Source organism: Salmo trutta, chromosome 14 (assembly GCF_901001165.1).
Source record: "Salmo trutta chromosome 14, fSalTru1.1, whole genome shotgun sequence".
Lineage (NCBI taxonomy): Eukaryota > Metazoa > Chordata > Actinopteri > Salmoniformes > Salmonidae > Salmo > Salmo trutta.
The window spans coordinates 10,445,789-10,472,128 of NC_042970.1; the positions used below are offsets into that span (position 1 = coordinate 10,445,789).

Consider the following 26,340-nt stretch of genomic DNA (forward strand, 5'->3'; position numbering starts at 1 on the left):
CAAAGACTCAATCATGGACACTTACTGACAGTTGTGGCTGCTTTGTATGATGTATTGCTGTCTCTAATTTCTTGACCTTTGTGCTGTTGACTTTGCCCAATAATGTTTGTACCATGTTGTCATGTGTTGCTATCATGCTGCCTTGTTGTGTTGTCTTAGGTCTCTCTTTTTGTAGTGTTGTGTCTCTCTTGTTGTGATGTGTGGTTTGTCCTATATTTATATTGTATTTTTTTCTAAATCCTAGGACCCCGTCCCTGCAGGAGGCCTTTTGCCTTTTGGTACAATCTAAGATAAATGCCCTCAATCTCACACAAATTATCAAGGAACCTACCAGGTACAACCCTGTAATATTCATATGTGAATACATACTGAATTATAATTGGATGCATTTTACCGCCGTATCCTACTGTGCAGTGATTGGTTAAGACCACCCAGACGGTTAGGGCATCGTCAGTTGATCGTGGTTGGAGATAGGCGAACATGTAGTTGTAGCTAGTTAATAAAGAGTTATGTTAAGAAACATCCTGTAGTTCTGCGTTTTATTATTTGTACAAAGCGTACAAAACAAGACATGGTGTCAGAGTAAATGGTCTTAAAAGATGGATTTTTCTGGAGTTCCTTCACCTCGAATGGACTGGGAGTCTACAAACTTACCCGATGCATGGCGTAAGTACAAACAGCATGTGGAGCTAATGTTCACGGGTCCTCTGAAGGAAAGAGGAGAAGAGGAAAAATGTAGCTACCTGCTCCTCTGGATCGGTGAAAAAGGGAGAGATATTTACAACACATGGACACTTACCGAGGCTGAATCAAAGGTACTGAAAACATACTACGATCGTTTTGAAGCATATGTTGTGCCGAAGACTAATACAATTTTCGCTAGGTACAAATTCCATGAGAAAGTACAGGGAGCTAGCGAGTCTTTTGAACCGTTTGTGACTGAGCTGCGTCTGCTTGTGAAAGACTGTGATTATGCAAACAAGGATGAGATGGTCAGGGACCGTATCGTATTTGGAATACACTCACCGCGAGTGAGAGAGAAACTTTTGAATGTTGGGTCTGAGCTAACGCTGGACAAAGCTATCGACATAGCCAGATCTCACGAGCTAGCACCGGCTCAGATGAAAACCATTTCGCGCCGCAGCACGAGCGCATCACGTGAACAAGCAGTGCGCGCAGTCAGGCAGACATCAAAGCACACCTCCGGTGCCCAGAGAGCGCGTTTCAGAACGGAGAGAGACATAACTCCAAAACAGAGCGACACAGACTCAAAACGCCCCAAAACATGTGGATATTGTGGATACAAAGTGCATGGCGAACAAGGAAATTGCCCAGCTAAAGGCAAACAGTGTACTAAATGTGGTAAATGGAATCACTTTGCAAAAGTGTGCAGAGCTTACCGTGGAAAAACAGTACACACAGTGAGTGAAGATGAAATGTCAATCAAAGAGTCAAATGATGATGAACTGTTTATTGATTCAGTGACACAAAAAAGTCACATATCAGAGACAGAGCAAGCCTTTGCTGACATTGAGATAGGAACACAAGGCACAAAGCTAAAGTTCAAACTAGACACTGGTGCACAAGTAAACATTATTCCTCTGAGTAAGTACCGCAGCTTGACATCTGAGTGCGAGCTACAGCCCACCATGCGCAGACTGACTGGTTATGGTGGTGAACAGCTCCCAGTAAAAGGCACATGCACTTTCAAATGCAAATACAAGGAAAGTGACATGATGTTGGACTTTTACGTTGTTGACACTAGAGCACCTGCAGTGCTAGGTCTTAAAGCATGTTTAGACATGGACCTCATCAAGCTAGTTTTATCAGTGACAGCACCAGTAGAGACAGGAAATGTACTGGAGGAGTTTGCTGATGTCTTTACAGGAATAGGATTATTCCCAGGAGAATGTACCATTCACCTTGACCCAGACGCAACCCCTGTGGTCTACCCCCCGAGAAAGATTCCCCTTGCTCTCCGTGCCCGTCTGAAGAAAGAGTTGGAGAGCATGGAACAATCTGACATAGTCACCAAGGTTACAGAACCGACCGACTGGGTAAACGCGTTAGTGGTGGTGGAGAAACCACGCACAGGCAAGCTCCGAGTATGCCTCGACCCAAGAGACTTGAACAAGGCTATCAAACGGCCCCATTACCCTTTACCGACGCTAGATGGCATCACACACAAGCTAGTGGGAGCACACTACTTCAGTGTCATGGACGCTAGATCAGGCTACTGGGCTATCAAGCTCACAGAAGAGTCATCTAAGCTCACAACATTCAACACACCGTTTGGACGCTACAGGTTCCGTCGCCTGCCTTTTGGGATTATCTCAGCCCAAGACGAGTTTCAGCGAAAGATCGACGAAATGTACGAAGGCCTCGACGGAGTTGTGGCAATTGTGGATGACATCCTTGTCTATGGTCGAACCAAAGAGGAGCACGACCTAAACCTCCGCGCGATGCTGCAAAGATCCCGCGAGAGAGGAGTCCGGCTCAACCCAGAGAAGAGCACAGTCGGCGCTACAGAGGTCAGCTACTTCGGACATCTTCTCACAGCGAATGGAATCAAGCCAGATCCACAGAAGATCTCAGCCATAAAAGAAATGGAGCCACCAAAAAACCGTGCAGAGCTGGAAACAGTGCTTGGCATGGTCAACTACTTATCCAAGTTCGCACCCAGCCTCTCCAATGCTAATGCACCCCTGCGTCAACTGCTAAAGCAGTCCAGTGAGTTTCTTTGGGACAAGCAACACGACATTGCTTTCCAGAATGTGAAAGACTTGATCACGAGAGAACCAGGACCAATCCTTGCCTACTACGACCCCAACAAAGAGCTCAGACTCCAAGTGGACGCGTCGAAGTATGGACTAGGTGCAGTGCTACTGCAAGAAGGAAAGCCCATCGGCTACGCTTCCAAATCTCTCACAGACTGTGAAATCAACTACGCTCAAATTGAAAAGGAGCTCTATGCCATTCTATTCGGATGTAAATGTTTCCATCAGTACGTATATGGACGACAAGTCATTGTGGAATCCGACCACAAGCCCCTTGAGTCAATCATGAGGAAACCACTAGCTGCAGCCCCGCCAAGGATACAGAGAATGATCCTTCAACTACAAAAATACGACTTCACAATCACTCACCGTCCAGGCAAAGACATCCCTGTCGCAGACACACTCTCCAGGAAGTTTCTTACCTACAAGGACAGCAGCCTCAGTGAAGGCATGGACATGCAAGTACACACTGTGTACAGCAACTTACCAGTTAGTGACACAAAACTGAAGGAGATCCAAGCAGAAACAGGAAAGGACTCTCAACTCACACAGCTGAGGGAAGTCATACAGGATGGATGGCCTGAGGAGAGGAGAAAATGCCCTCAGAGCGTCTCAGAATTCTGGAACCATCGTGATGAACTATCACAGATCAACGGAATCATTTTCAAAGGAGAGAAAATCATTATTCCTACCAGTCTCAGAGAAGAGATTTTGACAAAGATCCATGCTGGACACATGGGCATGGAAAAGTACAAACAGAGAGCACGGGACATTATGTTTTGGCCTGGAATGTGCAAACAAATAGAGGACATTGTTGGTAGATGCACCATCTGTCTTGAAAGACGCCCCTCAAACACCAAAGAGCCAATGTTACCTCACTGTATCCCAGACCGACCCTGGCAGGTGGTGGCAACCGATCTGTTCACCTGGAACAACGAGGACTACATCGTAACAGTGGACTACTACAGCAGATACTTCGAACTCGACAAGCTTCACAGCACCACATCTGCAGCTGTGATACACAAGCTAAAAGCAGCCTTTGCCAGGCATGGCATTGTAGAGACTTTAATATCTGACAATGGGCCCTGTTACAAATCAAATGAGTTTGAATCCTTCACAAAAGCATGGGAGTTCACACATGTCACCACAAGCCCACATTACCCTCAAAGTAATGGCCTTGCTGAAAAATCTGTGCAGATTGCTAAATCACTCATGGACAAAGCAAAAGCAGACAAGAGAGACCCCTACCTCAGTCTCCTTGAATACCGCAACACTCCAGTTGACAACTTCAAATCACCAGCCCAGCTGTTGATGAGCCGCAGACTTCGCTCAATCCTTCCCAGCACCAACCAGCAGCTGCAACCTGAGGTCGTCAGCTACAATGAAATGCATGGAAAACGTGCACAGAGACAACAACAACAAAAGCGATACTACGACAGGTCAGCTAGACCACTGCCACCACTGATCGACGGAGAGTCAGTTAGAATCCAGGAGCATGGCCTCTGGAAACCAGCAGTCGTCATCCAGCCAGCTGACACTGAACGTTCATATTACGTCCGCACAGCAGAAGGAGCAGTGTACCGCAGCAATCGTCGTCACTTACTGAACACAAAAGAACAACACACTGATGAGATGAACTGTTCCCCTGAAAGAGAACGTGATGGACTAAACACACACACAGCACAACATACACCATACTTACCTGCAACACCACAAGAGCTGTTGACTGACACAGAAGCATGCTCAACATCATATCGCACAAGGTCAGGAAGAGAGGTCAAGCCCAGAGCTGTCCTCGACCTGTGAAATGTCAAAGGGTGTAGGCGGATCGCTGCCCTAAAAGAGTTCCAGACTGTAAACTTGTTATTGAAAGTTCACTTGAAATGCTTTGGTATTGTATTTGTTTGAAATGTTAAGATGTAATTTCTACAGTGAAAGCTGAGTTGCTGAGAATCCCTTGTTCTAAAAGTAACAGTATGTTGGATCATTGTTTCAGAGTCTGTTGATTCAGTTGGTGTGTTATGCAATATAAATGGTTACTTACCTTGAGTTCAAACTACAGAGCATGTATTCAAAAGAAAAGCTTAGAATATGTAAACATTTGTATTTTGTTTTAAAAGAAGGGGGATGTAATATTCATATGTGAATACATACTGAATTATAATTGGATGCATTTTACCGCCCTATCCTACTGTGCAGTGATTGGTTAAGACCACCCAGACGGTTAGGGCATAGTCAGTTGATCGTGGTTGGAGATAGGCGAACATGTAGTTGTAGCTAGTTAATAAAGAGTTATGTTAAGAAACATCCTGTAGTTCTGCGTTTTATTATTTGTACAAAGCGTACAAAACAAGACAAACCCTAAATCCATAACCATGGCACCCTCTTAGCTATCATCCTGACCAACTTGCCCTCTAAAAACATCTCTGCTGTCTTCAACCAGGATCTCAGCGATCACTGCATCATTGCCTGCGTGCGTAATGGGTCCGCGGTCACCCCTCATCACTGTCAAACGCTCCCTAAATGACTTCAGCGAGCAGGCCTTCCTAATCAACAAGGCCCGGGTATCCTGGAAGGATATTGACCTCATCCCGTCTGTAGAGGATGCCTGGATGCTCTTCAAAACTGCTTTTCTCACCATCTTAAATAAGCATGTCCCATTAAACATTTTTAGAACTAAGAACAGATATATCCCTTGGTTCACCCCAGACCTGACTGCCCTTGACCAGCACAAAAACATCCTGTGGCGTTCTGCATTAGCATCGAATAGCCCCCGAGATAGGCAACTTATCAGGGAAGTCAGGAACCAATATACTCAGTCAGTTAGGAAATCTAAGGCTAGCTTTTCTAAAATAGGAATTTGCTTCCTGTAGCACTAATTCCAAAAAGTTTTGGGACACTGTAAAGCCCATGGAGAATAAGAGCACCCAGCTGCCAACTGCACTGAGGATAGGGAACACTGTCACCACCGATAAATCTCCGATAATAGATCATTTCAATAAGCATTTTTCCACGGCTGGCCATGCTTTCCACCTGGCTACCCCTACCCCGGCTAACATCTCAGCACCCCCTGCAGCAACTTGCCCAAACCCCACACCCCCACTTCTCTTTCACCCAAATCCAGACAGCTGATGCTCTGAAAGAACTGCAAAATCTGGATCCTACAAATCAGCTGGGCTAGACGGGCTAGACAATCTGGACCCTCTCTTTCTAAAATGATCCTCTGAAATTGTTGCAACCCCTATTACTAGCCTATTCACCCTATTTCGTATCGTCTGAGATCCCCAAAGATTGGAAAGCTGCCGCGGTCATCCCCCTCTTCAAAGGGGGAGACACTCTAGACCCAAACTGTTATAGACCTATATCCATCCTGCCCTGCCTTTCTAAAATCCTCGAAAGCCACATTAATAAACAGATCATCGAATCCCACCGTATCTTCTCCACTATGCAATCTGGTTTCCGAGCTGGTCACGGGTGCACTTCAGCCACGCTCATGGTCCTAAATGATATTATAACCACCATCGATAAAAGACAGTACTGTACAGCCGTATTCATCGACCTGGCCAAGGCTTTCGACTCTGTCAATCACCACATTCTTATTGGCAGACTCAATAGCCTTGGTTTCTCTAATGACTGCATCGCCTGCTTCATCAACTACTTCTCAGATAGAGTTCAGTGTGTCAAATCGGAGGGCCTGTTGTCCGGACCTCTGGCAGTCTCTGGGGGTGCCACAGCATTCAATTCTCGGGCCGACTCTTTGTATATATATCAATGATGTCGCTCTTGCTACTGGTGATTCTCTGATCCACCTCTACGCAGACGACACCATTCTGTATACATCTGGCCCTTCTTTGGACACTGTGCTAACAAACCTCCAAAACGAGCTTCAACGCCATACAACACTCCTTCCGTGGCCTCCAACTGCTTTTAAATGCTAGTAAAACTAAGTGCATGCTCTCCATCCGATCGCTGCCCGCGCCCGCCTGCCCGTCTAGCATCACTACTCTGGACGGTTCTGACCTAGAATATGTGGACAACTACAAATACCTAGGTGTCTGGTTAGACTGTAAACTCTCCTTCCAGACTCACATTAAGAATCTCCAATCCAAAATTAAATCTAGAATCAGCTTCCTATTTCGCAACAAAGGCTCCTTCACTCATGTCGCCAAACATACCCTCGTAGAACTGACAATCCTACCGATTCTTGACTTCGGCAATGTTATTTACAAAATAGCCCACAACACTCTACTCAGCAAACTGGATGTAGTCTATCACAGTGCCGTCCGTTTTATCACCAAAGCCCCATATACTACCCACCACTGCGACCTGTATGCTCTCGTTGGCTGGCCCTCACTACATATCCGTCGCCAAACCCACTGGCTCCAGGTCATCTATAAGTCTTTGCTAGGTAAAGCCCCGCCTTATCTCAGCTCACTGGTCACCATCGCAACACCCATCCGTAGCACGCGCTCCAGCAGGTATATTGCACTGGTCATCCCCAAAGCCAACACTTACTTTGGCTGCCTTTCCTTCCAGTTCTCTGCTGCCAATGACTGGAACGAATTGCAAAAATCTCTGAAGCTAGAGTCTCCCTCTCTAAGAATCAGCTGTCAGAGCAGTTTACCAATCACTGTACCTGTACACAGGCAATCTGTAAATAGCACACCCAACTACCTCATCCCCATATTATGACTTACCCTCTTGCTCTTTTGCACCCCATCATCTGCACATCTATCACTCCAGTATTAATGCTAAATTGTAAATATTTTCACCTCTAAGGCCTATTTATTGCCTACCTCCCTACATTTGCACACACTGTACATAGATTTTTCTACTTTTCTTTTGTGTTATTGACTGTACGTTTGTTTATGTGTAACTCTGTGTTGTTGTATGTGTCGCACTGCTTTGCTTTATCTTGGCCAGGCCGCAGTTGTAAATGAGAACTTGTTCTCAACTGGCCTACCTGGTTAAATAAAAGGTGAAATAAAAATAAATAAAAAAGGCCATCATTGTAAATAAGATTTTGTTCTTAACTGAGTTGCCTAGTTAAATAAAGATTACATAAAAAATAAAAACCGTAGATAGGTTTGGGTAGTTTATCTTGACTTGGGATTTAGGGACTCTGCTGTGTCGGTGAAGTTGTTTAACTGTACATTTAGGTTCAGTCGGAGTTGATTTGTTCACTTGAACAGCTAATAATCATGCAAACAAACATCTTATTCTAGTGCCGGCCATGTCTCGGCTAGTATGCCTATATATGGAGAAATGAACAAAGACAGCGTAGTCAGTTACTAGTTTATTAAAAAATAACATTTAGTACACAATGATACAACACTGTACAGTAATGTGTGTGGGAGCAGCGGTGTGCCAGAATAGACTGTGGGAAAGAGACTGGAGGGATGTCGGTCGAGTTAGACGGCCTACTGTAGTAGCCTCAGTCCTGAGAGGTGATAAAGGCCCTGTCTTGTGACAACCACATTGCCCAAGACACTTGGCCTAAGTGATGGGGCTGTGGTTTGTATCTGGTATGGGCCATAGGCCTACTGCATGTTCATGAGCATTGGTCTCAGCTGGGCACTGCTCAAATGATCTGATATAAACTTCTAAGGGATAGATTTAAATTAAGTCTACTCCTGGATTAAATGCATTCACAATATACACTAAAGTGCTTTTTATTCCAGGAGAAACCTTGATCTGGGTCTGAAAAAATGTATTTTACACTTCCAAACTGGCCACCATTACTAGATATTTAGTATAGTGAATATATGTGCAGCAGCACCTAGCTCAGGACCAATCCTCTTGAAACAAGCAGCACAGACACATACAGGGTAAAATACTGTATGACTCAGCTGAGGAATTGGTCTTTCTCTGCACCGTGTTGGTTAAATACTGTAGTAGGGCAGGTCATTTGACACATAAACCCTATCTGCATCAGAGGTGGGGGATGGATAGTGGTCATACACAGAATGATCATCACCAAGGTCAAATTTAATCTCGCAGAATAGCAGTCTCAGTGTTGACTCCTCTGTGATAATAGTATGTTTTTATTGTATCAGTTACAAGTTGACTGAAATTCAGGTGGCAGTAGACAGTTCTGCAACCGTGACTAATGCCTTGATCAGACCGACAGCGCCATTGCATATCATTTTGTGTTGCTACGCAAACACACTGAATGCGTATCTCTACCATACAATTTGATGCATACGTTGGATATATCCAACACATGCACCACACAGAATGCAATGCAGCATTCTATTGGAAATGTATGTACACTGAACAAAAATATAAAAAAGTAACATATAAAGTGTCAGTCCCATATTTCATGAGCGGAAATAAAAGATGCCAGAAATGTTTCATACGCACAAAAAGCGTATTTCTCTCAAATGTTTTGCACAAATTTGTTTACATCCCTGTTATTGAGCATTTCTTGTTTACCAAGATAAACCATCCACCTGACAGGTGTGGAATAGCAACAAGCTGATCATGACACAGGTGCACCCTGTGCTGGGGACAATAAAAGGCCACTCTAAAATGTGCAGTTTTGTCACACAACAGAATGCCACAGACATCTCAAGTTGAGGGAGCATGCAATTGGCATGCTGACTGCAGGAATGTCCACCAAAGCTGTTGCCAGAGAATTTAATGTTAATTTCTCTACCATAAGCCGCCTCCAACGTTGTTTTAGAGAATTTGGCAGTATGTCCAACCGGCCTCAGAACCACAGATCAAGTGTAACCACGCCAGCCCTGAACCTCCACATCCAACTTCTTCACTTGCTGGATTGTCTGTGACCAGCCACCCGGACAGCTGATGAAACTAATGGATATGTGTGTCTATAATAAAACACCTTTGTAGGAAAAACTCATTCTGACTGGCTGGCCCTGGCTCCCCAGTAGGTGGGCCTATGCCCTCCAAGGCCCAACCATGGCTGTGCCCCTGCCCATTCATGTGAAATCCATAGATTAGGGCCTAATGAATTAATTTCAATTGACTGATTTCATTATATGAACTGAGTAAAATAGTTGAAATTGTTGCGTTTATATTTTTGTTCAGAATACTTCTGGTGTACCAAAATGCAATGACGCTGTTGGTGTGATTGAGTGAGAGGCAATGCTTCTTTAACATTGGGTATATCAGGGATGCTTTAGGTGGCTAACCGTACAGAAACATAGCCCTGCCTGCTGTATTCTATTGCTAAACCTAATGCCCACCCCTGACCTCACCCGAACTAACAATGGCTAATATGTCTACTTTATATCCATATTTGGAAACTCAAAGAATGGACAACTGTTTATAAACAATACCCATACGGTTAGCCAGTGTTCATAAAAAAACGCAAACTAAAAACAGCTTACCAATTTCAGCCAGGTGATTCAGGAAATCAGATTTCAGGGTGTCAGAAGAAGCTGTGATATACTTTATCAAAAATAAATAAAATTCTAAAACAAACATCGCTTTTAGAAACTTGAAATTGGTGTAAATTGGCCCGGTGCAAATCATCTGGGGCAAGACCACGTTTTGGAACGCTGCATTGTTGCAATCCTGAATGCACTCCGTTCAAGGCGCATAGCGGAAGACTTCATTATCATCATGCTATCAAGCTTATTACTAAAATACTAAATAATTAGGAAATACTAGCTAATAACTCAAGTACAAAAAGAAAAAAATGGACACATACTAAATTGACTATACTGCAATACAAATCCTATTTCAATGAGAGAGACTATGTCATGGAGAGAGAACTTTTACTTAGGAGAGATAAAACATTCTAAGAAAGTCACAGAATAGCTCAGAGCGAGAGTGAGAAAAAACAAGCCTAGTCTTAGTGGCAGCAATTTTAGCTTTTTAAAAATGTCCCAAAATCAGCAATTCATTCATACACCGAGACTCAGTCGTTCATTAACAACAACCACCAGCGGTGGCGTCTCCCTCATCTCACTGCCCCGAGAAGTAGGTTCCCTCGCGGCTGTGGGTCTGGAGGTGACGTTTGATTTTGTCAGAGCGGCTGAAACACTTGCCACACACGGGGCAGCTGTAGGGTTTCTCTCCTGTGTGGATACGCATGTGGACCTTCAGATGGGCCATCTGGGTAAATCCTTTTCCACAGCTCTGGCAGCGGTACGGCTTCTCTCCAGTGTGACTCCTGGCATGCTCCTGGAGCCTGCCGGAGGAGCTGCAGCACTTTCCACACACCCCGCAGCGATACGGCTTTTCTCGGGTGTGCACCTGGACGTGGACATGCAGGTGCCCGACATGGCTGAACGTCTCCCCGCACACCCTGCAGCAGAACGACGACACGTGCACCTGGAGAGGAGATTTTCCACACTCTGCGGCCGCGGTGGAATTAGCGCCCTGGTTGCCTAAGTGGGAGCCCTGACCTCTGCTCCCGCCGGCTCGTCCTTTAGACGCCGACATCTGCCCTCCGTTCTCCACCCCGATGATGTCAATGTTCTCGTTGGAGCAGTTGGGGTTGACCGTGGCCAGGGGCTGCGGGCCGCTGTTGGATGAAGACGACGATGAGCCTCTGTGGGACCCTTCTGATTTGACGTGCCTGGATGAGCTTCTGGGACCAGGCTCCCTCTCTCTGTTCTCCACCGACGGGTTCTGGGGCAGGTTGGAGGAGTTGGGAGGGTCCTGGGGGTATTCGTTGCTGACGCGGGGAGGGGTGAACATGGACTCTGGGGTGCTGCAGGAGCCGTGGCCTCGAAGCTGATCGTCCCCCTGGCTGTACCTGAGCTCCCGTTTCTCCTTGATCAGGATGGGGATGCGCTCCTCGTGGCCCATACTGGGGCTCCACTCCCGGCGGGGATGCTCGCCATCCTCCTCCTCCAATAGTGCCATGGACTGACGGTCTGGATGGAAGAGTGGGAGGGACGTGGCAGTCAGATATGATTTACGATCGCGGAAAAATACGATAAACCAAACGTTATATAACGTTATCACAGGAACCCGATTTCAGAAATCAATCAGCAAGACAGATGGCTGAAAATCTGAGTCTAAATCGCAACAACTAGCTAGCTAAGGAACAAAGGTGGCTAACTAGCTAGCTGAGTTAGCTAGCGCTAACATTATTAGCTAACGTTAGCCTTCTGAAAAACATGAGTTACCTGGCTACTCTCGAAGCGTTAATACAGTGTAAAATATATATATATATTAAAAAATCAAGAGCCCTTTCGCTAATTACACAGCTATGCATGCATATAACAACACTTTAGTGACCAATTAAGTTTCCTAGCGTGCGGCTTCCGTGCTAATTTTAGCATGGTAGCTACTGACCTGGCCATATTTCAATCCCAGCGTCTCGAAGCCTACGTCTCAGATGGTCGTTCTCCCTCTCCCTGAGCGCAATCTCCTCTTGGTATTCCAAAATCGTGTCTTCGACAGATTTATAGATCTCCTGGGCAGCGAGCATAAGCCGCTCGGTCAAAAATACATTTAAAAACTGCAATTTAGTCATTTTCGGGTGTCGTAGCTAGCTACAAGGGCTTTCGCTATCATCCAAAATGGACCTAAAAGATGCTCTCGCTGATCACGTGATAGGGAATGCCCGCTGTTACCGTAATAACAGGAAAACGTGAGACCCTAAATATGATAGGGCCAAACCCAAACATCATGTTCAGCATTCAAGGAATGCTGAAAATGAATGCATTGTACACGTTAATCCATATTTTTCATTACTGTACAGGGTGTTCTTATAGAAGACAGCACCACAGTAAATATTTTGAAATGGTTTATGTAGGTTAAAAAGGGCTTGTTAATTTTGGGGCACATACCACAGGCTACAATGAGTGAGCTTTGAGTGGTATACCCAGGTGAATTTTGCATACAAAATACAGCCAACTCCTTATGCAGTGCCTGGAAAAGTGTTTACCATCTTCCCCACATTGAAATAACATATGAATCCTCTCATGATTTGTGGGTCTGTGTATCTGGAACACACCAAGTGACTTGAGACTGTTTTGTATAGACTGGTGCACTTAACCAATGTGCACTTATCAGGGATCGACTGAATTTGTTTTTTTTAGCTGAGCAAAAAAGCATCTTACCATGCAAGACCTGTCCAGCAATTAGAGCCAAAATATGACACAAGTTAAAGGTTGTAGCCTGTAAAAGAAAACAGTCTGTTTTACATCTTTAATGTAGTTTATGATTTGAGACAACAATACAGGGAAGAAAGGGAGGAGAAATGATATACACCACAGGAGGGTGGTGGCACCTTAATTGGGGAGGACGGGCTCGTGGTAATGGCTGGAGGGGAATATGAGGATTGGTATCAATTACATCAAACACAATGTTTGATGCCATTCCATTCACCCCGGTCCAGACTTATATGAGCCGTTCTCCCCTCAGCCTCCACTGACATACACCTGAGTGTAGGGGTTGGGGAGATGTGTGTCTTACACACAACTTTATTTATTTTTGCTGTCTTTTTCCCCACATAACCTTTTCATCATCCCACCTAGCTATCTTAAGATGAATGCATTAACTGTAAGTCGCTCTGGCTAAGAGTGTCTTCTAAATGACTAAAATGTAAATATGAATGTAATGAATGTAAATGTCACACACCCTTGACATCTTTGTGTTTCCTCTGCATGTGTACTTTGAGGTTCGACCTCTGGTTGAAACAGTGACCACAGACATTACAGAGGTAGGGTCTCTCGCCGGTGTGTATTAGCTGGTGTGTTTTTAACTTGCTGGCGGTAAGAAAACACTTTCCACACAACGTACAGCAGTGGGGTTTTTCCTGCGTGTGAGCCATGCGCGTGTGTTGTTTCAAACGACTCATGTAACGGAAAGTCTTCCCACAGTCTTTACAAATAAACAATTTCTTTACAACCTGAATGACCAGAGGTGATATCTGATGAGATAAGACGACGGCTTGGTTCTGTGCGATTTGGAAGGGCTGTGCCGTCTGAGCCAGGAGAAGGGGTATGGGTGAGGAGGGTAAGGGCTTGGGTTGGATCTGGGGCAATGTTTTGGATGGGCCAAGATCATTGTCTTTGCTGCAACAATGAGTGGTGGGTGTAGGTGTCAATTCTGTTGTTCCAGTCTCCTGAAGCTGCTCTTCCCCCTGACTGGTCCTTGCTTCTTGCTTCTTCCCCAGACTGGGGCTCGACTCCTGCTCACAATGCTGCTGCAGCTTTGGGGGAGCTACTGCTACAGAGACAGTGCGGGTGATCTGTCGTAGACCTGCAGTTATGGATGGTTGACAAAATAACATCTCAGACAGACCCCTTGTTGGTAAAAAAACAATTCTAAAGCGGACGTGCGTGCACTGCACATGTCACAACTCCCCCTAAACACAAGTACAGTAGCTAGTTCACACCCTGATATATGCTCTTTTAGACAGAAATATGGCTTAAATTTCCAATAATGAAAAGTGCATTATTATGCCCTACAAACCTCGTTTTACGTTCACTTTTCTCGGTCTGTTAGCATTTAACTGCTTCCGTAGAAATTCATTCTCTCTCTTTACGTAAGTGATCTCTGCTTGGTATTCTGCAAACGTTTCTTCTACCATTTTATATATATCCTGTGCAGCTGACGTTAATCGTTCAGTGAGAAACAGACTTAGCAACTCTAATTTGGCCATTTTTGCGAAAAGAAACGCACACTAGCAGCCAGCTAACGTTAGCTAGTTGTTTACGATTGAAAGTCTTCTTCTCCGGTTCAGGGCGCACCCAACAACAAAGTTGGCGCATTATCGCCACCTTCTGGGACTGGAGTGAAACAAAGGTAACAACAGCAAAGACAACAGTTTCTTTGAGACCAAGTCGACTATCTAAACTCAGCAAAAAAAAAAGAAACATCCCTTTTTCAGGACCCTGTCTTTCAAAGATAATTTGTAAAAATCCAAATAACTTCACAGATCTTCATTGTAAAGGGTTTAAACACTGTTTCCCATACTTGTACAATGAACATACACCTGTGGAACGGTCGTTAAGACACTACCAGCTTACAGACGGTAGGCAATTAAGGTCACAGTTATGAAAACTTAGGACACTAAAGAGGCCTTTCTACTGACTCTGAAAAACACCAAAAGAAAGATGCTCAGGGTCCCTGCTCATCTGTGTGAACATGCCTTAGGCATGCTGCAAGGAGGCATGAGGACTACAGATGTGGCCAGGGCAATACATTGCCATGTCCGTACTGTGAAAAGCCTAAGACAGTGCTACAGGGAGACAGGACGGACAGCTGATCGTCCTCGCATTGGCAGACCACGTGTAACACCTGCACAGGATCGGTACATCCGAACATCACACCTGCGGGACAGGTACAGGATGGCAACAACTGCCCGAGTTACACCAGGAACGCACAATCCCTCCATCAGCGCTCAGACTGTCCGCAATAGGCTGAGAGAGGCTGGACTGAGGGCTTGTAGACCTGTTGTAAGGCAGGTCCTCACCAAACATCACCGTCAACAACATCGCCTATGGGCACAAACCCACCGTCGCTGGACCAGACAGGACTAGCAAAAAGTGCTCTTCATTGACAAGTAGCGGTTTTGTCTCACCAGGGGTGATGGTCGGATTAGCGTTTATCGTCGAAGGAATGAGCGTTACACCGAGGCCTGTACTCTGGAGAGGGATCGATGTGGAGGAGGAGGGTCCATCATGGTCTGGGGCGGTGTGTTACAGCATCATCGGACTGAGCTTGTTGTCATTGCAGGCAATCTCAACACTATGCGCTACAGGGAAGACTTCCACCTCCCTCATGTGGTACCCTTCCTGCAGGCTCATCCTGACATGACCCTCCAGCATGACAATGCCACCAGCCATACTGCTCGTTCTGTGCGTGATTTCCTGCAAGACAGGAATGTCAGTGTTCTGCCATGGCCAGCGAAGAGCTCGGATCTCAATCACATTGAGCACGTCTGGGACCTGTTGGATCCGAGGGTGAGGGCTAGGGCCATTCCACCAGAAATGTCCGGGAACTTGCCTTGGTGGAAGAGTGGGGTAACATCTCACAGCAAGCAAGAACTGGCAAATCTGGTGCAGTCCATGAGGAGGAGATGCACTACAGTACTTAATGCAGCTGGTGGCCACACCAGATACTGACTGTTACTTTTGATTTTGACCCCCCCTTTGTTCAGGTACACATTATTCCATTTCTGTTAGTCACATGTCTGTGGAACTTGTTCAGTTTATGTCTCAGTTGTTGAATCTTGTTACGTTCATACAAATATTTACACATGTTAAGTTTGCTGAAAATTAACACAGTTGACAGTGAGAAGACGATTCATTTTTTGCTGAGTTTAGTATGCGCGCTATATGATCTCAATAACATGCCTTTAGAAAAAAAACATTCAGTTCTCATACATCTTAAGGTTTAACCAACAGTAAGACTACATGGAGGAGGAGCAAAACCTATTCATTGAATATGCATTCTCATTATTATGAGAAGTGTGTCCCTTCTGTGGTTGAAAAACAGTACAAAATATTTTATGTTATCCTCTGGAAGCTACCATACACAATACTTTTTAACCAAAACATAAAGAAATGAATCAATCTGTAACTGTGAGACTAACACATTTTAGTGACCAGTCGGCAGTCTCATAACTTGGGACAGACAAGTTGACCACATGCTGTCGACTCCTCGTTGTGAAAATGATGTACTGTGAAATGTTGGAGAGTCAGTCTTAAGTCCATTAGCGATGTTTTCAAACTGCTAATTCACAATGTATTTAAACAAGAGAAGTGACTTTAGGGGCATGTCTTTGTCTTCTAAAAGGTGTCAGAACAGGCTACTTTTCCAACTTCTAAGGCAGGTTGTGGGTTCTCCCTTTAGTAAATGTTCATATGTGTTGTGAGGGGGATCTAAGCTTTGGTGTCTCTCCATTGGACCAGTATTTTAGAGATCCTACTCCGACAAAGCCTTTTCTGCACTCTGTGGACTCTCTGCGCTCTCTACTGCGTGAGCCATTTTGTGAGTTTTCATGTGAGTCTTGCGGGATGAGGACTGACTGAAGCATCTGCCACAGACGTTGCAGCGATACGGTTTCTCTCCAGTGTGAGTTAGTAGGTGACATTTTAAAGCACCTAACAATCTAAAGCATTTTCCACACTCTCTGCACTTATATGGTTTCTCTCCTGTGTGAGTCCTCATGTGCCCTTTAAGAGTATTCTTCTCCCTGAAGCACATGCCACAATCTTCACACTGATACGGTTTCTCTCCAGTGTGAGTTAACTGGTGGAGTTTGACTTGTCTTTCTCCTGAGAAGCCTTTTCTGCACAAATGGCATTTATATGGCTTATCTCGTCCCTCTATGTGAAAGGACGTATGATGCTCTTTAAGGGCCTTGCTATGTCTGAAGGTTTTGCCACACACTTCGCACAGATGTGGCTTCTCCACATAGTGATAAATACTTATATGATATTTCAGCTCAGAATTCTTTGGGAAACATTTGCCACAAATATGACAAAAAGTTTTCATTAGACTGTGAGTTTGCAGGTGAACCGCCATGTTCTCTGCAGGCTCAAGGACCTTCCCACACAAACCACACAAACGTTTTTTCTCCGCTAAGTGCATCTGAACATGTCTTATCAAATGACGCGTGAAGTCAAACGATTGCCCACACACCTGGCAAGAACAAGGAACGTTGTAGTTGTGCAACGTAGTGCTTTCCACACCTTTGACTTCCTCACTTTGAGCTGCAGGGCTTTGCACATAGGGAAGTGTAAATATCATCAGGGGGGCATTCTGTTTAGACAACATGACAGTTTGGTTCTGTGCTGTTTGGAAGGGTTGGGCCAGGAGAAAGGTTGTGGGGAAGGACTGAGGCTGGGGTTTGGGCTGAGGCTTGGGCTGGGCCTGATGTTGGGGCTGAGGCTGAGACTGATGTTGGGCCTGAGGCTGGGGCTGATGTTGGGCCTGAGGCTGGGGCTGATGTTGGGCCTGAGGCTGGGGCTGATGTTGGGCCTGAGGCTGGGACTGATGTTGGGCCTGAGGCTGGGACTGATGTTGGGCCTGAGGCTGGGACTGATGTTGGGCCTGAGGCTGATGTTGGGCCTGAGGCTGGGGCTGAGGCTGGGGTTTGGGCTTGGTCTGGCATTTGGATGGGCCCTGCCCATGGTTTTTGCTCCTGAAGAGAGTGCTTGTGACTGTTGTGGACTCTGTCGTTCGAGAGTCTGGAAGCTGCTCTTCCCCCAGACTGGTCCTTGGTTCCTGCTTCTCAGTCGCTGTGGGCTCTGGGTCCTCCTGCTCCATTAAGGCAAGGGTAAGAAAATCATTACTCAATAAATATTTCCATATTTTTGAAATCTATAACTCTGACAGTACTTCCCTCTGCTCTGCCATAAAATGACTGAATAAAAACCACCATGTGCCCTTCCTTGAGTCAATCCCACAAAGGGATGAGCACATTGGGGATAAAATGTATATCACAACCAGGACGCAACCTACCGTGCCTTCTGAAAGTATTCACACACCTTGACTTCTTCCTCATTTTGTTGTGTTACAGCCTGAATTTCAAATGGATTTGTCATCACTTGGCCTACACACAATACCCCATAATGTCAAAGTGGAATTGTGTTTATTTTTTACAAATCAATTAAAAATGAAAAGCTGAACTGTCTTGAGTCAATAAGTATTCAACCCCTTTGTTTTGGCAAACCTAAAGTGCAGGAGTAACAATTTAAGTCACATAAGTTGCATGGACTCACTGTGTGCAATAATGTTTAACATGATTTTTGAATGACTACCTCATCCCTGTACCCCACACATACAATCATCTATAAAAAGGTCCCTCAGTCGAGCAGTACATTTCAAACACAGACTCAACCACAAAGAGGTTTTACAATGCCTGGCAAAGGGCACCCATTGGTAGATAGGTAGAAATCCATTTGAGCATGGTAAAGTTATTCATTACCCTTTGGATGGTGTATCAATACACCGTCATTAAAAGATACAGGTGTCCTTCCTTAACTCAAGTTGCCAGAGAGAAAGGAAACCGCTCAAGGATTTCACCATGAGGCCAATGGTTACTTTAAAACAGTTTAATGGCTGTGACAGGATAAAAAAAAAAAAGAGGATGGATCCACAACATTGTAGTTACTCCACAATACTAACCTAATTAAGGCTGACCCCAATTATTCAACTGGTCAATACTCTGTTGGTCAAGAAGCGTATGTATGTATGTATATATATACACACACACACACACACAGTATATCACAAAAGTGAGTACACCCCTCAAATTTTTGTAAATATTTGAGTATATCTTTTCACTGAAGAAATGACACTTTGCTACAATGTAAAGTAGTGAGTGTATAGCTTGTATAACAGTGTAAATTTGCTGTCCCCTCAAAATAACAACACACAGCCATTAATGTCTAAACTGCTGGCAACAAAAGTGAGTACACCCCTAAGTGAAAATATCCAAATTGGGCCCAATTAGCCATTTTCCCTCCCCGGTGTCATGTGACTTGTTAGTATTACAAGGTCTCAGGTGTGAATGGGGAGCAGGTGTGTTAAATTTGGTGTCATCGCTCTCACACTCCCTCATACTGACTGGTCACTGGAAGTTCAACATGGCACCTCATGGCAAAGAACTCTGAGGATCTGAAAAAAATTATTGTTGCTCTACATAAAGATGGCCTGGGCTATAAGAAGATTGCCAAGACCCTGAAACTGAGCTGCAGCACAGTGGCCAAGACCATACAGCGGTTTAACAGGACAGGTTCCACTCAGAACAGGCCTCGCCATGGTCGACCAAAGAGGTTGAGTGCACGTGCTCAGCGTCATATCCAGAGGTTGTCTTTGGGAAATAGACGTATGAGTGCTTCCAGCATTGCTGCAGAGGTTGAAGGGGTGGGGGGTCAGCCTGTCAGTGCTCAGACCATACGCCGCACACTGCATCAAATTGGTCTGCATGGCAGTCGTCCCAGAAGGAAGCCTCTTCTAAAGATGATGCACAAGAAAGCCCGCAAACAGTTTGCTGAAGACAAGCAGACTAAGGACATGGACTACTGGAACCATGTCCTGTGGTCAGATGGTGTCAAGCGTGTGTGGCGGCAACCAGGTGAGGAGTACAAAGACAAGTGTGTCTTGCCTACAGTCAAGCATGGTGGTGGGAGTGTCATGGTCTGGGGCTGCATGAGTGCTGCCGGCACTGGGGAGCTACAGTTCATTGAGGGAACCATGAATGCCAACATGTACTGTGACATACTGAAGCAGAGAATGATCCCCTCCCTTCGGAGACTGGGCTGCAGGGCAGTATTCCAACATAACGACCCCAAACACACCTCCAAGACGACCACTGCCTTGCTAAAGAAGCTGAGGGTAAAGGTGATGGACTGGCCAAGCATGTCTCCAGACCTAAACCCTATTGAGCATCTGTGGGGCATCCTCAAACGGAAGGTGGAGGAGTGCAAGGTCTCTAACATCCACCAGCACCGTGATGTTGTCATGGAGGAGTGGAAGAGGACTCCAGTGGCAACCTGTGAAGCTCTGGTGAACTCCATGCCCAAGAGGGTTAAGGCAGTGCTGGAAAATGATGGTGGCCACACAAAATATTGACACTTTAGGCCCAATTTGGATATTTTCACTTAGGGGTGTACTCACTTTTGTTGCCAGCGGTTTAGACATTAATGGCTGTGAGTTATTTTGAGGGGACAGCACATTTACACTGTTATACAAGCTGTACACTCACTACTTTACATTGTAACAAAGTGTCATTTCTTCAGTGTTGTCACATGAAAAGATAGACTCAAATATTTACAAAAATGTGAGGGGTGTACTCACTTTTGTGATATATATATATATATATATAGTATATTATACATACACACACACAGTTGAAGTGGGAAGTTTACATAAACTAGTTTTAATGACTCCAACCTAAGTGTTTCAACCACTCCACAAATGTCTTGTTAACAAACTATTGTTTTGGCAAGTTGGTTAGGACATCTACTTTGTGCCTGACAAGTCATTTTTCCAACAATTGTTTACAGACAGATTATTTCACTGTATCACAATTCCAGTGGGTCGGAAGTTTACATACACTACGTTGACTGTGCCTTTGAAAACTCCAGAAAATGTCATGGCTTTAGAAGCTTCTGATAGGCTAATTGACATCACTTGAGTCAAATGGAGGTGTACCTGTGCATGAATTATAAGGCTACCTTCAAACTCAGTGCCTCCTTGCTTGACATCATGGGAAAATCAAAAGAAATCAGCCAACACCTTTTGTAGACCTCCACAAGTCTGGTTCATCCTTGGGAGCAATTTCCAAACGCCTGAAGGTACCACGTTCATCTGTACAAACAATAGTATGCAAGTATAAACACCATGGGATCACGCAGCCGTCATACCGCTCAGGAAGGAGAAGCGTTCTGTCTCCTAGAGATGAACGTACTTTGGTGGGAAAGGTGCAAATCAATCCCAGAACAACAGCAAAGGACCTTGTGAAGATGCTGGAGGAAACCGGTACAAAAGTATCTATATCCACAGTAAAGTGAGTCCTATATTGACATAACCTGAAAGGCCGCTCAGCAAGGAAGAACCCACTGCTCCAAAACCGCCATATACTTTATTTTATCCATTTTAGAATGAGGCTGTAATGTAACAAATATGGAAAAAGTCAAGGGGTCAGAATACTTCCCGAAGGCACTGTATATATGGCACACAAGACACCAGTCTTATTTGCGCGCATCTCAGTGGACTAATCCATTTCCGAGTCCACGGGGATGGCACAGTCCAAGAAGTTGGGAAATGTGGCTGCACAATGCATGTCTCTCACTCCAGAATGCGCCCTCTCCTGACAATTTGTGCACATTCTTTGTTTCATAACTTCATTGTGAATTGTTTGCATTTGATTGTTAGTGTCTATCAATTTCCATTACCGTAAATTCCGGACTATAAGCCGCAACTTTTTTCCCAGGCTTTGAACCTCGCGGCTTAAACAATGATGTGGCTAATATATGGATTTTTCCAGCTTTCAATTTTTTTTTCTCAAAAAAAGAAAACACATTCTGTGACGTGCTCAGTTTTTTGGCGGCATGAAGCTTTCATTAGACCAATGAAATTGCCGAACGGGTTATGGTCAAAACTTTTTGGTTTTTCTGTTTAGATTAAATCGAGCGCTCTCAAACTTCCCATCATTCTGATTACGGTAGTCATTATGTCACCCTCATCATGGCAAAGACACGGAGAAATGCATATGATGCAGCTTTCAAGTTGAAGGTGATTGATCTGGCTGTCGGAAAAGGAAATAGAGCTGCTGCACGGGAGCTTGGTCTTAATGAGTCGATGATAAGACGTTGGAAACAGCAGCGTGAGGAATTGACTCAGTGCAAAAAGACAACTAAAGCTTACTGCGAATTATTCTTTTTTGTTACAAGCCATGTTTCGTTAAAGCCTATTTATTTTTGTTACAAGCCGTGTTTCGTTAAAGCCTGTGTAAAGTTTATTTGCTTCAATGTACCGGTAGGCACCTGCAGCTTATTTATGTTCAAAATATATATTTTTTAATTCAGTGGGTGCAGCTTATATTCAGGTGCGCTTAATAGTCCGGAAATTACAGTACATATATCCCCACTATTTTTTTTACAGTAGTACATTTACCATTAATTCCTAATCTACAAATGTTTGTTTGGTTACGGTAATGTCTGTTAATGCATTCAATACATTATTATTCCAGTGTTTTACCGTTCTCATTGCACAACTTAGGCCACACTTGTGAGAAACAACTTTTGGTTTATTTTATTCCATTTGAGTTGTCAATTTAGTAATTGTCTTTTGTTTGGAGCGCTCCTGTCAATGTTGAGTAAGGACGCGCACCTGACTACACATAGAAGTAGGCCTATAGGCTACCTGACTACACATAGAAGTAGGCCTATAGGCTACCTGGACTGCATGCAAATGTAGGCACAGAAATGTGCCCACTTGGGGATCTGATAGTATATCTGATTTTCTAATAATGACCTGTGGAGCTTCTCAAAGTAATGTTTTCATTACCTCAAACAGCAAGCAAACTAAATCTGTTTTTACAGGATCACAACAGTTCCTCAATGTGTTTGAAAAATCTTTCCAGCTCTCTCCCTTTTGATAACCACTTGTGAAAGGGGAAAATGTCATGCTCTGATCCAGTGGAAACGTAAAATAGGCCTAGTTGATTACTTCTTATGTGTAAATAGCCTACAGCTACAAAATGTGGGAAAAGTCAAGGTGTGAACACTTTCTGAAGACACTGTATAATCACAGCCGAGGTTGGGGGCAATTCCTTTTCGATTCAGAAAGTAAACCAAAGTGCAATTCCAATTGTTCAACCTAGAAAAGCACTGAAGACAATTGGAATTTCAGTCGAGGCCTAGTTCCTGAAATGACTGGAATTGAAATGGAATTGAATCCTAACATGATAGAAATAAATACTACACACCTGTCTGTCAGTATTTTCTGTGGATCTTCTTGGCGCTACCGAGTCGTAGTTGTGGTCTTCACCTGCAGAGGGAGTCCTGGTTACTTCTTCAGATGCCCTGACTCTTCTCAACAGATGAAGCATGCTTTGCTTAGTAACACAGACACCAAGTCTAGCAAACCTATTGAAGCACTTTTTCTTCTGAGCCTGGTGCATGATAAGCGAGTTCCGATACATGGGTGCACTCATTCTCCCGCAACGTAACTTGAGAAGAGTGGCTCCAGCCATGCCTATGGCGAACTTCTTTCTCTGTGTACGTTCTTTGGTCAGGGCAGAAACCCATGTAGATGTGCTTGCGGACTCCAAAAACCTAAGGAACGTGGGTGCGGTTGTCTTCCATTCAGTAAAAACAGTGTCCCATCTGAAGGCTTCCAGAGACGATGGACTGGTCTGTCTAAGTATGGAGTTGAATGGAACGCTAGTGAGCTCTTTGCATTCTTTGACGACTTGATTCAAAACCTCTTTAGTGACAAGGGAAGCCAAATCAGGAATTTCCATTATTGCCTTCGCTGCGCTGAAGAATTGTCCATTCAAAATGTTATCCACAAGTTTCTCCATGGGTCCAGTAAGGATGTATTTAGATGGCACACTCACCTAAAATTAGAAGGAGGAAATGTCAATACTAATCAATAAATATGTAACTTTTAATGGCCCAGCAAGCATTTTCACCTGATACTTGCGACCAAACTATCAATATTCAGCTATTTTCAATGGAAGGAGGTGACAAGACTGGAAGATTTGACGGTTGAATATTGTTCAACTTTATAGGTTATAAATGATCACCGCACTACTGTGGTGCCATTGGAGGGGTACAGGACTTCAGAAACGAAGGTACACTAGCGACCTTAACACACCTAACTAGAAACTTCAAGATGTTTAAGATGTTTAACACCCCGACTTCTCTCCAACATACAGCAGGTAATTAAAGGTGACAACACGTGTTTACCTGGCTTAGCTTCGAAGAAGCAGCATCATCATTATCGCCAGACTGTGGATCCTGCTCCATATCTTCTTCCAGGTATACTGAGATTTCTGCAGGCTCAGGTTTGACGTTATCGTTGTTGGGATCTGGTGTGACGTCTTCGTCTATGTTCTCGCTCTTTGGTACAACTACTAACGTTACGGTCAAATCTCGCCGGGTAACTTTACACGCGTCTGTCATTCTCTCTTGGGGAAAGGGGGTGATACTAATCTCACCTTGTTGGGCGTCCCGAGTTCGCCATGCAAGAGAGTGACTCTCCCTCTGCTTCTGAGCACTTTCTCGAAATATACTGCCAATTTTCTCCACATCGCAAAAGCTTTTGTAGTACCTTTTGAGAAGTTTACGACACGTTTCGCAAATGATCTGTGGTAAGGCATCGTCCTGAGAAATTGGTCCAGTGAGGTCCTCCAATGCTGTGGTGTAGTCAAATGGTTTCAAACATTGACCTTCGAACTGACTGAAGAGATTGTGCACGTATATTCTATTGGAAATGTTTTGCCCACAAGCACGACATACGCCGACACAACAGGTTCTCTTTGGTCTCATCATGCTAGCTAGTATTAGCATGTATTAGCGTCACAGAACAGTATCTTTGCTAGCATGGTCCAAAAGGTTTTTTTTTTTCTTTTTTTTCCCGTTTGTCGTTACATTTTCATGTGTCATCCGAATTCGTCCCCTCCTCATTCGTGTGATTGTGAAACAAAAATGTTCACGTTACTCAGTTGTGCTCGTTTCACCATCGCACAGCAACGAAAGCGGAGTTTACAGTTGTGACTAGATAGAATGCAGCTACGGACGGAAGTGACTTTTTGTAGCAGGTTGAGATAGAATTTTAGCTAACCCTTTCCCTAACCTAATTTTCCTAAACTGCTACGTTTATTCACCTAGGAGAACATACGCAGCAGGTTATGCGAATAATTGTGGCTGGTTAAGATTAGGTACAATGCAACAACAAAAAATACGTTTGACGTAAATTTGACAAAAGCTGGATCCTTCTAGACATGACCCACTTTTATCTCTCGCTACGACCGGAAGGGACATTTTTGTAGCAGGTTAGAAGAGCATTTTCTCTAACCTAATTATCCAAACATGATACGGAGGTTCTCCTAACCTGCTACGAAAAAGTTACTTATGTCTGTAGCTGTATGTGTGTACGCCATCGAGATTCCTTAAAAAAAACATGGCATTTCCGGAAGGGACTTTAAACTAGTAGGTTATGAGCATTTACACAGCAGGTTAGGATAAACAACGTAGCATGCTATGAGAATTAGGTTAAAGTTAGCGAAAAGGCTTCCCTAACCTGCTACAAAAAGTCACTTCCAGTCGTAGCTGTATCCAAAGTGAGGTTTTACATTTTAGCTAATCATAAACCTAATTATCCTCATCTGCCACACGTTCTCCTAAACCTGCTAGGAAAAGCTAATTCTGACAAAAACTGAATCCCTGCTAGCCATAACTGTCGAATTGACGTGTTTTTTTTTGTAGGGAGTCCCGTCAGAGTATCTATTATATTGGCAAGATAGGCGAGTGACCGCTATAACAATGGATATACACGTCCTCAATGCAGGCAATATCAGATGGGACTATTCTCATGTTAACCTATGTTTAAACGACTAGCACACAGCCCAGACACCAATGCATACCCCATAAGACATGCCACCAGAGGTTCACAATCCCCAAGACAAGAATAGTCTATGGGAGGTGCACAGTACTACATAGAGCCATGACTACATGGAACTCTATTCCACATCAGGTAACTAATACAAGCAGTAGAATCAGATTAAAAAACAGATAAAAATACACCTTATGGAACAGCAGGGACTGTGAAGCAACACAAACATAGGTGCATATACACACACATGATAACATACGCACTATACACACATACAAATGTATGTTGTAGATATGTGGTAGTGGAGTAGGGGCCTGAGAGCACACACTTGGTGTGTTGTGAAATCTGTAATGAATATATTGTAATGTTTTTAAAATTGTAGAACTGCCTTAATTTTGCCGGACACCAGATATGTACGTGAACATGTTATGTCACGTGCACAAGCACAGTGACATTTCTTTCTTGCAAACTCCAAACGCAATAATGCAGTAATCAATATCCATGTAGCACTACAAATAACACAAGGTAGAACAAAAACATGATGAATAGAAAT

The 26,340-nt window shown here is 44.2% G+C and overlaps 2 protein-coding genes and 1 long non-coding RNA gene across 4 annotated transcripts; all 3 read right to left on the reverse strand.

Annotated features, from left to right (window-relative positions):
• Nucleotides 1-10,171: 10,171 nt before the first annotated feature.
• On the reverse strand, nucleotides 10,172-12,291 carry LOC115207373 (zinc finger protein 835). The gene is made up of 2 exons (XM_029774406.1): nucleotides 12,054-12,291; nucleotides 10,172-11,629 (listed from the first exon to the last, which is right to left on the reverse strand). The coding sequence occupies exons 1-2, from the start codon at nucleotides 12,232-12,234 to the stop codon at nucleotides 10,713-10,715; spliced, it is 1,098 nt and encodes a 365-aa protein (XP_029630266.1). The 5' UTR covers nucleotides 12,235-12,291; the 3' UTR covers nucleotides 10,172-10,712.
• Nucleotides 12,292-12,870: 579 nt separating this feature from the next.
• LOC115207374 (uncharacterized) lies at nucleotides 12,871-14,626 on the reverse strand. Its single transcript, XR_003881001.1, has 2 exons — nucleotides 14,181-14,626; nucleotides 12,871-13,967 (listed from the first exon to the last, which is right to left on the reverse strand). It is a non-coding gene; the product is annotated as an uncharacterized LOC115207374 (long non-coding RNA).
• Nucleotides 14,627-16,010: 1,384 nt separating this feature from the next.
• On the reverse strand, nucleotides 16,011-25,380 carry LOC115207375 (zinc finger protein 37). 2 transcript variants are annotated; one of them, XM_029774407.1, is made up of 3 exons: nucleotides 24,140-25,380; nucleotides 23,155-23,787; nucleotides 16,011-17,978 (listed from the first exon to the last, which is right to left on the reverse strand). In XM_029774407.1, exons 1-3 carry the CDS (start codon nucleotides 24,740-24,742, stop codon nucleotides 16,638-16,640), a joined length of 2,577 nt encoding a protein of 858 aa, XP_029630267.1. In that variant the 5' UTR covers nucleotides 24,743-25,380; the 3' UTR covers nucleotides 16,011-16,637. The 2 variants fall into 2 exon arrangements, with proteins under 2 accessions (XP_029630267.1, XP_029630268.1); XM_029774408.1 differs by having other exon boundaries at nucleotides 16,011-17,975; nucleotides 24,140-25,378.
• Between the last annotated feature and the right edge of the window lie 960 nt (nucleotides 25,381-26,340).

Coding starts and splice junctions, on each gene's coding strand:
- LOC115207373 (XM_029774406.1), bottom strand. CDS start 12,234: ATGACTAAATTGCAGTTTTTAAATGTATTTTTGACCGAGCGGCTTATG. Junction 11,630..12,053: donor TGGGATTGAAATATGGCCAG/GTCAGTAGCTAC, acceptor TCTTCCATCCAG/ACCGTCAGTCCATGGCACTA.
- LOC115207375 (XM_029774407.1), bottom strand. CDS start 24,742: ATGCTAATACTAGCTAGCATGATGAGACCAAAGAGAACCTGTTGTGTC. Junction 23,788..24,139: donor CTTCTTCGAAGCTAAGCCAG/GTAAACACGTGT, acceptor TTCTAATTTTAG/GTGAGTGTGCCATCTAAATA. Junction 17,979..23,154: donor CAGAAAATACTGACAGACAG/GTGTGTAGTATT, acceptor GCCTTAATGGAG/CAGGAGGACCCAGAGCCCAC.